Genomic DNA, 10,062 nt, shown 5'->3' with positions numbered 1-10,062 from the left:
TCTGATCTCGGTGGATCATAAGGAAGGTGCTATCAAAACAGCACGTCACCTGTTCTGCGCGTAGTGACACGGCACGTCCTCGGCTCCCTGCCGCCCCTCGGTGCTGCAGCGAGAGCCCCTTCCTCCCCCTGCCCGGGTGCCTGCCACAAATCATCAATCCCCGGGGCTAGAGTGGGGAGCTGAGCCTGCCCGAGATGAAAGCCTGACCTAATTCAAACCGGCAGCACCCAGTGGGCAGGAGCACCGCCAGCGCTGGTCCCACACAGGGGTTTCCATGCCAGGCACAGCCCCGGGATGAGCTCCTGGCTGATGGACACGTCCGTTAGCATTAGGGAGCAGGGACACATCCAAGCGCTTTGCTGCGGGCCGCAGGGCTCCGACAGCAGGGCTGGCTCCTCGGGACAGTCCCTCGCTTCTGTCCGAAGGGCTCCAGCATTTTTGCTCCTGCATCAAAGAAGGTGTGATTTCTGTGAGAGCCCACTGGATGAGGGCTTATCCAAGGGTCCTCAGATAAAACTAGGGAAGAAGAAACTCGTGGCGCCTGTTTTTTTGGAAGGAAAAGGAGGCCGCATGCAGCTCATCAGCTCCTGGAGCCTGCCAAGAAGCCGGCTGCCTGCGGTTCACCTTCAAAGCCCTTACCTTGCCGCATGCTGGGCTGCTGCCTCCTCCTTCTCTGGGAGCCTCACGTACCCCAGGGAGGGACGCAGCATTGCCTCCCCGCACTGGCTTCCGTGGGGAGGGTCCCCACGGGTGACCCCTGGCTCTGCGCTCCTGGGGTGATGGGATGGGTGGTCCCCGCTGAGCCTGTGCCTGCACCCCATCCACTGAGACCCTGGCGTGTCCGGAGCGGGGGGAACCCCCCAGTTTGTCCCAAGAGCTGCCCAACCTCCATCAGCCAGCGCTATTGGGGGGGCTGGGGGTGCCCCAGCTCCCTGCCCCCGCCGATCCCCCCCTCCCGCAGCACCGGTACCTGGGACAGACGGGAGGTCCCGGTGCCGCCGGGTAAGGTCTGGTCCTAGTGCCGGAGAAGGACGACCAGTTCCGGTGTCGCCGGGGAGAAAGACTGGTCCCAGTGCCGGAGGAGAACCGGTGTCAGTGCCGGGGGAGGAGCAGACCCTATGCCGGGGCAGAAGAGCCCGTGCCGGTGCTGAAGGAGGCCGGGGCGTCCCGATGCCGGGATCGAAGGACTGATGCCGGTGCCAGGAGAGGAGGGAGCGGGGGAGCAGAGCCGGAGCCGGTGCCGGCGGCGGAGGGTCCGTCCTGGTCCCGGTGTCGGGTGTAAATGACCGGTGCCGGACTGGAGCTCGCCCCGCTCCACCCGGCGATGCCGGAGCATCCGCAGGACCGTGCGGGTTCCCGCTCCGCCCCGCGCAGCTCCGCACCGCCCCGCGCCTACCCCCCTCCGCGCATCCCCGCGGGGATGCCCCCGCCGCCCCCTCCTCACCCGGCGGGCGGGGGCTGCGGGGCCCGGCGTTTCCCACGGCGCGGGGGGGAGGCGGAGCTGAGCCCCCCCCGGGGTACCGGGACCCCCCGCCCCGGTACCGGCTGCCCCGCAGCGCCTCCTGCCGGCCGCGGGGCGGTGCAGCGGCGGAGGCGGGACCGGGGCGGGGCCGGGGCGGGCGGAACCGGGCCGGGGCGGCGGGCGCAGCCATGTCCTTCTGCTCCTTCCTCGGGGGCGAGGTGTTCAAGGACCACTTCCAGCCGGGTGAGCCGGGCCGGGGACGCTGGGGGGGGTTCCCGTGGGGCCGGGGGAGATCCCCCTCCCCCTCCGTGGGGCGGGCAGGGGGTGTCCTCGGCCGGGGTTGCGGTTCCCGTGGTGGGTGGGGAGGTGGGTGTCCTTCTTGTGGGGCATCCTCCACCCGTGGGATCTGGGCCGGGGGTCCCCTCTCTGCGGTCCTTGATAGGGGACCCCCCCCATGGGACCGGTGGGGGGTGATGGGGAAGACGCTGCCTGCAAAGGTGGGACAGGGGGGTCCCTGTAGGGGCTGGCTTGGACCCATCCTGTAGAGGAGGCCCTATAGGGGATGTGGGTTCTGCCCCATGTCCCAAAAGCTCCCACTCGCCTGCCTGGCCCTGGGGGTCCGGCAGCAGCAGCAGGCAGTGGCCCACGCGGGCAAAGTCCAGTGTGTGTCCCCGTGTCACCCTGCTGACATGTCCCCACCGCTGCCCCCCCAGTCACTGGCAATCGCTGCTGGGGGCTGGCTGGGAGCGGGGCTGGGGGGCTGCCCCCCAGCACTGACCCCTCTCCTGCCGCTCTCCCCAGGCATCTACGTCTGTGCCAAGTGTGGCCATGAGCTGTTCTCCAGCCGTGCGAAGTACGAGCACTCGTCCCCGTGGCCAGCCTTCACCGAGACCGTCCACGAGGACAGCGTGGCCAAGCGCAAGGAGCGGCCGGGGGCTTTAAAGGTGACGATTCTGAAACCTTCAGGAAGCAGCAAAAAAACCCCAAACCACGGGCTTTTTTTTTTTCATGAGCCTGTCTGCTGAGACAGACCGCTTGCTATCGAACCCTCTCCTTGCATTTCTAGGTGTCTTGTGGCAAGTGTGGCAACGGGCTCGGCCACGAGTTCCTCAACGACGGGCCGAAGAGGGGGCAGTCCCGCTTCTGAATATTCAGCAGCTCGCTGAAATTTGTCCCGAAAGGTAAAGGCTGTGGCTTGGCAGCTGTTTCAGCCCACATAGTTATTTTGGGGGAAGCTGCTGATAGCCCGGCCACGCTCTGTGCGATGCGCTGCTTTTGGCAGGGTGTAGCTGGCCGTTCAGATAAGCCAAGGAGCCACTTGCATCCTAAATAAATCTCATGTGCATCAGTCTGCTCGTCTGGTGTCTCGGTGGGGGCTCTCTGACATCCCAGGGTGAAATGCGGAGTGTCCCGGAGCTCCTGGATGCGGCTGCAGGTCTCAGCGTGTCCGAGAGGCGGCCGAGCTCTGGGAGGTTCCTGCTGGTGGTGCAAAGGAAGGGCAGGGAGCTCCTGCGGTGGCAAAAACAGGGCTGGGAGAGTTTACTGGTTCATTCCCCTGGGGAAATCAAGTGGGAGCTCTATTCAGAGCTGCCCTACGGGTAGGGAGTGGAGCTGTGGGGCAGGGCAGGGCTTCTTGCCGTGGTGGTTGTCGTGCTGTTTGCTTCCCCCGAGTCAGAAAAAGGCTTTGGGAGGCCGAGTTCATGGCAACATCCTGGCCACGACTCACTGTCCTGCTCGTCGGACTGCGATGCTTGAGAGATGTTAGCTGCACATAGCAAAATAACCCTATAAAAGGGGCTGAGGGTTCTGGAGCAAGAAACATGAGCCCTGATTCTTTTTTTTTTTTTTCTCCCCCTCTTTTAGGCAAAGCAGACAACGACCTGAAGGAGAAGTAAGCGAGCTGCTCTACTTGGCACACTGCTCTTGGGCTGATCCAGCGTTCACACCTTGGGGGGCACCCTCCGGTCAAGGGGGCTCTGGGAGCAGGAGAAACCCCGAAGAAGCTCCTGGTTTCCCTGGGCCGGTTCCCCCTCAGGGCTGCTCCGATTTGGGATGCCGGGAGGAGCACGGGGGAGGTGGGGGGAAAAGGGGACTGCTGAAGCTCTGCACTCGCTGGGTGGTGGGTTGTGTCACCTGTGCCTGAGGGTGTTTCACTCTAATTGGGGTGATGCAAAGGCTACAGCTCTTAATTTTACCCACCCTTTCCCCCTCCCCAACTGTCTCTTCTCCCCAGCATCCTTATCCCTGCCTGCCGGTAGCAGCTACTACTGGGTCCTTTCGGCTTTCTCCATTAAGGCAGCACACGTGCCTGCTGTCCTGCCTCTGCTGAGCTCTGCAGCAGTTTTGCTGTTGACTTCAGCCGAGCCAGGACACTCTCCAGACCACAGCCAGGAGGGGCCCATTCCGCCATGGCACCCATGCAATCCAGAGCGGCTCCGCTGGCATTTCCAGGGAGTAACGCTGGATTAGCTGAGGTCAGTGTCTGGGTTAATCTCTGGTGCTATTCTGGGCTGGGATCATGGTATGAATTGCCCTATATAAACCCTTCCAGGATGCTAGGGCAAGGATGATTTTATGATCCCGCCTGACAGCATCCAGGTATTTTACCCCTCTGCCCATCTTGGACACAGTAGAGAGAGTTCTAGAATTCCCAAGTCCTCTGGGCTTGATCCTGACTTGGCCTTACACCAGGTTTATCACTGTGCTATAAACTCCAGGGGCGCTAACGGTTCCTCCTTGCTGTACGCTGGTGCGAGGGAGGCCAGCGTCGGGCTCACGGGCCGCGCTTTTGTACAACTCAGGCTTTGGGAATCACACTGGCGCTCCCTTTGCGCTCAGAAGGGCCGTGGCACTGATTTCTCCTTAATTCAGCATCTGATTCGTGGCCTTCCCTCTCCCCACCCACAAACCAAATCCTCTTTGAAATCCGTACGCGAAGATTTTTGAAGATGGCAAAAATCTTTTGCTGACCCGTGGGTCCGGTGGCGCAACTCTAGTGCGATGCGTGGGTGGTTTGGTGGGGCTGCGCTGCTGCTGTTACGGTGCAGCTGCGCTTGGGGCATGAGAGGCTTTTCTCCTCATGTGTTTTGCCTCAACCCCACCATTACAAGGGCACCGATAAAAAGTGAGACGCACCAGCCCGTTACCTGGAGGTCACTGCTGGTCTTGTACCTCTTTCAGAACGGAAAATAAAGCACTGATTCACTGTGTTGGAGAAATAACCTCTTTTTTTTTTTTAAAAAAAAAAAAAAAAAAAAAAAAAAAAAGAACTGTTGATGGCACCCTGGTACATCTGGCCTGGGATTCCTTCTCTGCTCGGTTTTCCCAGTTCTGGATGCAGTGGTGGGATGCGTGTGAGGCAGGTACGAATGCAGGGCAGGTTTCCGTGTCTCCAAAGCTCTGGCCAGAACGCTGAGAGCAGGTTTCATCTCATGTCTCTGTTTCCAGCCACGGATCCAGGTCCCTTGGTGCAGCTGGAGTCTTGCATCCAGTGTGGTCTCGCAACCCAAAGGGTTACCCTGAGATCGGTGCATTTGGTTTTATCCTGAATCTGTTAGTGCTGCCTCAGGTTTTGCTGTGTGAAAGGGGGACGCTGATGCATTGGAGGCCTTTGGGCATTCCCCGGGGTCAAAACTTTCACTGGGGAAGGTTTCCTTTTCACTCCAGTTATCATTTTTGCCCAACTGAAGCTGATTTTAGCTTATTTCATAGTGTGTTCTTGGTACCTTCTGGGCTGGCAGGATTTTCTGGGCAGAGGGGATATGAGTTTTAGTGCTGTCTCACGATAGTTTCCCCACACGAAGCTGCCTGCAAGACTGGAAGCTACAACCCTTTCTGCCTCACAGAGGTCTCTTCACTCCCAGCAGGGTTGGATACTGGGTTCGTGGAGGCTGGAGACTTGAGTTGGACTTTGCCAGAGTCCAGGTCCCTCCTCCAAGGGGGTAAAGTCCGCTCTGGAGCGCAGGAGCCAGTGCCATGTCTCCCTCCTAGCCCTGCCACTGGCTCGTGCCCCGTGGCATCGCCCTCGTCACCTTCCCCATGCGTAGGTTGACCTCCGGCTCTAATTACTAATCAGGTTTCAGCCTGAAGGTTCAAGCTCCTTTTCGACCGATTAATCTCCTGATCTGCTGCTTTGCCCTGGGCCTGGTGACCTCCACACGAGCCCAGGAGGTCAGGAGCTGCCCCTTTTACTTCCCACCCTGGAGCACTGCAGGACCATCCATCCCTGGGTGACCTCCTGCTCTGCTGCCCCTCGCCCGCAGCACTGGGCAGGAAGGTATTTTTGGGGTGGTTTCCCCTGAGATGCTGCGGTGGAAGGAAATCTCTCTGAGAGTGCCAGCGGTGAAGGGAGGGCGATGATTCCTCCCACTCGTGGGCTGTCCAGCCCTGGGGGACCCAGCCATGCTTCCACGCTGCCTTGTAGTTCGTGGATGTAGGCACGGGAGGGTGCAAGTGCTTTTCCGAACCCTTTCCCAGGCTCTGCAGGGAGGGAAGGACGAGGTGGGGTGGGCAGGGCAGTGGCTTTGCCTTCCTGTGCATCCATCCTTGCAGCAGCGAGAAGGAAAATCACCCAGAAGCAAAAAAAACCCAAAAACCCAAAACAAAACAAACAAACAAACAAAATAAAAAACCAAAAAACAAAAACATCTCAAGACGGTTTAAAAAGGGATGGGACGTTTTCCTGGAAATCTGGCTGGAGGTGCTGATGCTAGCAGGGATTTTGGCTGGTGCTGAGGATGCAGGATGTGACCCTGCAGGGCGGATCCCACCCCTGCCCCTTCCCAGCTCCCCCGAGCACCCCCAAGTCCCTTGTCCTTCCCCAGAGCACTGTGGGTGCTTGGGGAGGGAGGAAACCTCCTTTGCCCTTTCCTTGGTCTGTGGCACGGGGCATCCCCATCACCTCCGCTGGGCTGCGGCCAGTCCTTCCCCTCTGCCATTCATCCTCATTTCATTATTACGCTAATGACAATTCTGGCTTAATAAGAGGAATTTGCTTAGTTGGGTAAAAGCGGCCCCACATCAGCAATGCAGGTTTAATGACAGAAATTGAATTACGTTACCAGGCCAACGCAAACTTCCCTCGTTGTTTAAAAAATCATTAATTTCCTCCGCCGTAGCCTCCAGCTGACCTCCCTTTTTAATTTTTTAATTTTTTTATTTGCATGCCATGAAGAGGACCTGCCTCTTTGACCCTCCTTGGGATGGCTCCGGTGGATGGCAAAGCAGCCAGAACACAGCGAGATTTAGATTAATTCTCCTAATAAAGATGACAAGCCTTATAGAAATTACGTTACACAAGGAAAAAGAAAATGACCTGGAGGCATTAGGAAGCTTTAATTACCATTATTCCTTGGAGCCAGTGCCTCCGTAGGAGTACGCTGGCTGGTCAGGCCGGCTGCTTTTACCTGAAATTTTCACTTGTACTTCAAGCCGACTGCCTGATCTTGAAGGGATGGCTCCTTCTTTTCTGTTTGCATCGTTTTATTTAATTTTACCCTTTGATCAACAGTTTTTCCCACTTCAGCTGAACCTGCGGGCTCCCCCGTGCTGGCAGGATGGCAAGCTGCAGGCAGGAGGGTGCATCAGGCTGTAAACAAGCACCAAGACCCCAAAGCAGCACTTTTGGGGTTTTGCACATTGGGGTATCCCTTGGGGCAGGGAGCACAGCCCGGTTTGGGTGCCCTTGCATAGTCTGGTCCTGGCAAATGGACAACTTTGGCCCCAGCCACAACCCTGAGCTGCACCGGTGATGGGCTCTGGAGCATCAGTTTGCTTAAAAGGGATTTTCTGAATTGGTTTTGGGGCTGTGAAAAATGCAGCAAGGGCCGGAGCTGGGTTTGTGTCAAATACAGAAAAGAAAGTGATGGTAATTAAGAAGCCACTACGCCCCTGATTTCCCTGAAACACAGGGGGCTGTCAGGAGGTGAGGTGCCTCCCCATCACCCGGCTCTCCGCTCTGTCCCGGGGAGCTCACCTGTCCCTCAGCACATCCAGCAACAGCTGGAAAAAATTAAAGGCTTATTCCACTTCGTTCACCGATAATAATTTCATCTCTCCCTATTCCAGGCTGCCTCCCACCCTGAGACGCTGCTCGCTGGGCAACCGCTGTCCTGGTTCCTGAGGTTTGTTTAATCCGGCTGAACCTCCCAGAGCCACGAGGTGGGGAAATTTGTTTTCGGTTTGTGGTGCACATTAATTAGGGACATAATGACTGGAAACACTCAGAGCGAGTCTGAGCGGGCCAGAAAAATGTTTAGCCCAAGGAAAATTTAAATCTTTCTTTTTTTTTTCCTTCCCCGGCTGTTGAGATCTGACTCTTTAAGGTAATTAGTGAGGGGTTATTTGTTAATCAGTCATACTTATATGCTTGCTTTGGGGTCTTATCTCACGCTCCCAAGTGCACATCGCTTCTAATCATGATCTTAATTTTTGATATGGGAGATACCTGTCCCGGGCCGGCTGTGCGTGCTGCCGTGCATGCACGCTCCTGTGCTTGGCAGCCAGGATATAGCGTGGGCTGACAGTGGTGCTGCCTTTCCTGTGCCTGAAGAGCCAAGTCCACCATGGTCTCCATCCTCAGCCCAAGAGCATCCCAAGTTTTTGGGGATGGCTTCCCCGCATGGATCTCCCAGAGTCTGCCCAGGGTGGGACGAATTGCCCCCATCCCAAGCTGTGGGTGCAGCCAGAGCTGATGCCAGCCTCTGAAATGGTGGTGCTTCTGCAGGGATGCCCACAGCATCTCCTGCCTTCAGTGCGCCCCGGCGTGGAAATGGATGAACCATCCCCAAAATACCCCGCTCCTGTGGTCCCCAGGAAAGGCCCCGCTGGGAAAAGCTGCTTTGGGCTGCGCCAGCTTCGGTCCAGCCCCGCACGAGCACCGGTCCAGTGCCACGGCTGCTCCAGTGGCCACCTCAATGGGCCACAACCCAAAACCGCACTGGTGGCAGGTGATGCCCAGCCAGGGCTCTCCTCTCTGCTGAGCCTCGTGGCGAACGCTTTTAAGCGATAGAGTTTACTGTCTACAATAATGATTTGTTGCTTGTAAAACCACCGTGATTAACTACAGTTTAGCCTCCTGGTTTCATGTCTTATCATGTTTCATCTCACACAAAAGACATTTACAGTCTATTTTCAACTTCAAAGCAAATGCTTCTTGCGTGAGCATTAAGGAAGGCAAATATTTAAGCAGAACCTGTATGGTATTAGCGTCCCTTGATGTTCCCTGCTGAGTGAGGATTGATGGCTGCCTCAAAAGGCAGGTTTTTCCTATTGTTTTATGCACTGGTGATTAATATTTCATGTTCCCACTGTTATATATTGGCTGGCTGGTGCTGGCCTACCCTGACAGTGCTTTCTTCATGTCTTACATGTCCAGCTTTTATGCACTTCAATATAGGAAGTGTGACTCTTGGCAGGGTCCTTTGGTCTTATTGAAGCCTTCTGCCTGACTTTTTTGAATTAAGTTCCTCTTGATGGGATTAGGGCTGATGGCATGTTCTCCTTCTCCACTGATATCTCTGTCCTGTCACCTCATGGTGCTCTGCCCCAGCCTGGACCCCTTTTCACTGCCCCAGCTTTTGGGTGGGTGGTGCAGGATGTGCCTCTCCCAGGGCCCTACCTGGCTCTGCACACACCTGGATGGGGACAGTGGGGACGGCACTGCAAGGACTGGATGTTGCAGCAGGAACAGGATGAAGCTGGATCCTGCCCTACATTAGCCCTGCGGAGTTGGGGGGATATAGATCGGCGGGATATGGATCAGGGGGAGACGCCGCTCCTGACCCTGGTACCACCTTCTGCTCGGTGCCTACATGGCACCGCCATCTCCCTGAGCCCATCTCAGTGCTGCCATCACCATCTGGCACCACCAATCCCATCCCGGCAGGGTTTCCACTCCCCAGTGCCGGAGGAAGAAATGCCACATTTGTACTGGACTCACCAGTGCTTCCTCACCACAATCCCCGAAACCCCCCCGAGTTTCCTGGCCAGCCCTGTCAGGGCAGGATGAAAATAGCCCAGGACCAAATTCCTCTGCTTTGAACACGATGACACACTGGCGTGCATTTGTCTGAATGCTAAACATATTAAGACCAGGAACTGTAAGGGACAGCTCTGCTTATCATCCAGCTCCGAGTTAATATAATTTAATTAGCATGAACAGTAAATATAGCTCGTTTTAATTTAGATCGAGGGGTTGCTGCAGCTCAATCCTTTAATTTCAGGAGTAGAGAAGCTGTGGGAGGACTGCCAAGAATTTCTGCAAAACCCACATTTCCTCCGGGGCTGCGGGCTCTCACTCCGGGTGCTCCGCAGCGGTGGCATGGAGGCCATCTCCGAGGAGCCCGCACGCTCGGTGAGCGGAACCTGGCGAGGGGCTTCCTGGAGGGACCGGGAGGAGATGATGGTTTTGAACTGCATTGTTATTAGATGCAAAATGAAGAGTGGGAAGCCACTGTGCGGGAATAAGTGGCGCAGTCTATTTAAAGAGGAAAAGATCAGCTCGGGAGAGACACTGGAGACATGTGTCTTCAGGGCTGTGCTGCATTCTTCGGAGATTATTTCAAACGCGTGCATCTTTTCTGCATCACAGTCTATCTTTG

The 10,062-nt window shown here is 56.8% G+C and overlaps 1 protein-coding gene across 1 annotated transcript; it reads left to right on the top strand.

Annotated features, from left to right (window-relative positions):
* Positions 1 to 1,618: 1,618 nt before the first annotated feature.
* MSRB1 (methionine sulfoxide reductase B1) lies at positions 1,619 to 4,677 on the top strand. Its single transcript, XM_074158577.1, has 4 exons — positions 1,619 to 1,705; positions 2,264 to 2,406; positions 2,529 to 2,643; positions 3,326 to 4,677. The coding sequence occupies exons 1-4, from the start codon at positions 1,651 to 1,653 to the stop codon at positions 3,355 to 3,357; spliced, it is 345 nt and encodes a 114-aa protein (XP_074014678.1). The 5' UTR covers positions 1,619 to 1,650; the 3' UTR covers positions 3,358 to 4,677.
* Positions 4,678 to 10,062: the final 5,385 nt, after the last annotated feature.

Source organism: Numenius arquata, chromosome 14 (assembly GCF_964106895.1).
Source record: "Numenius arquata chromosome 14, bNumArq3.hap1.1, whole genome shotgun sequence".
In the NCBI taxonomy this organism is placed as follows: domain Eukaryota; kingdom Metazoa; phylum Chordata; class Aves; order Charadriiformes; family Scolopacidae; genus Numenius; species Numenius arquata.
Note: the sequence above shows the minus strand (reverse complement) of the source record. Positions and strands in the feature narration are given on the sequence as shown.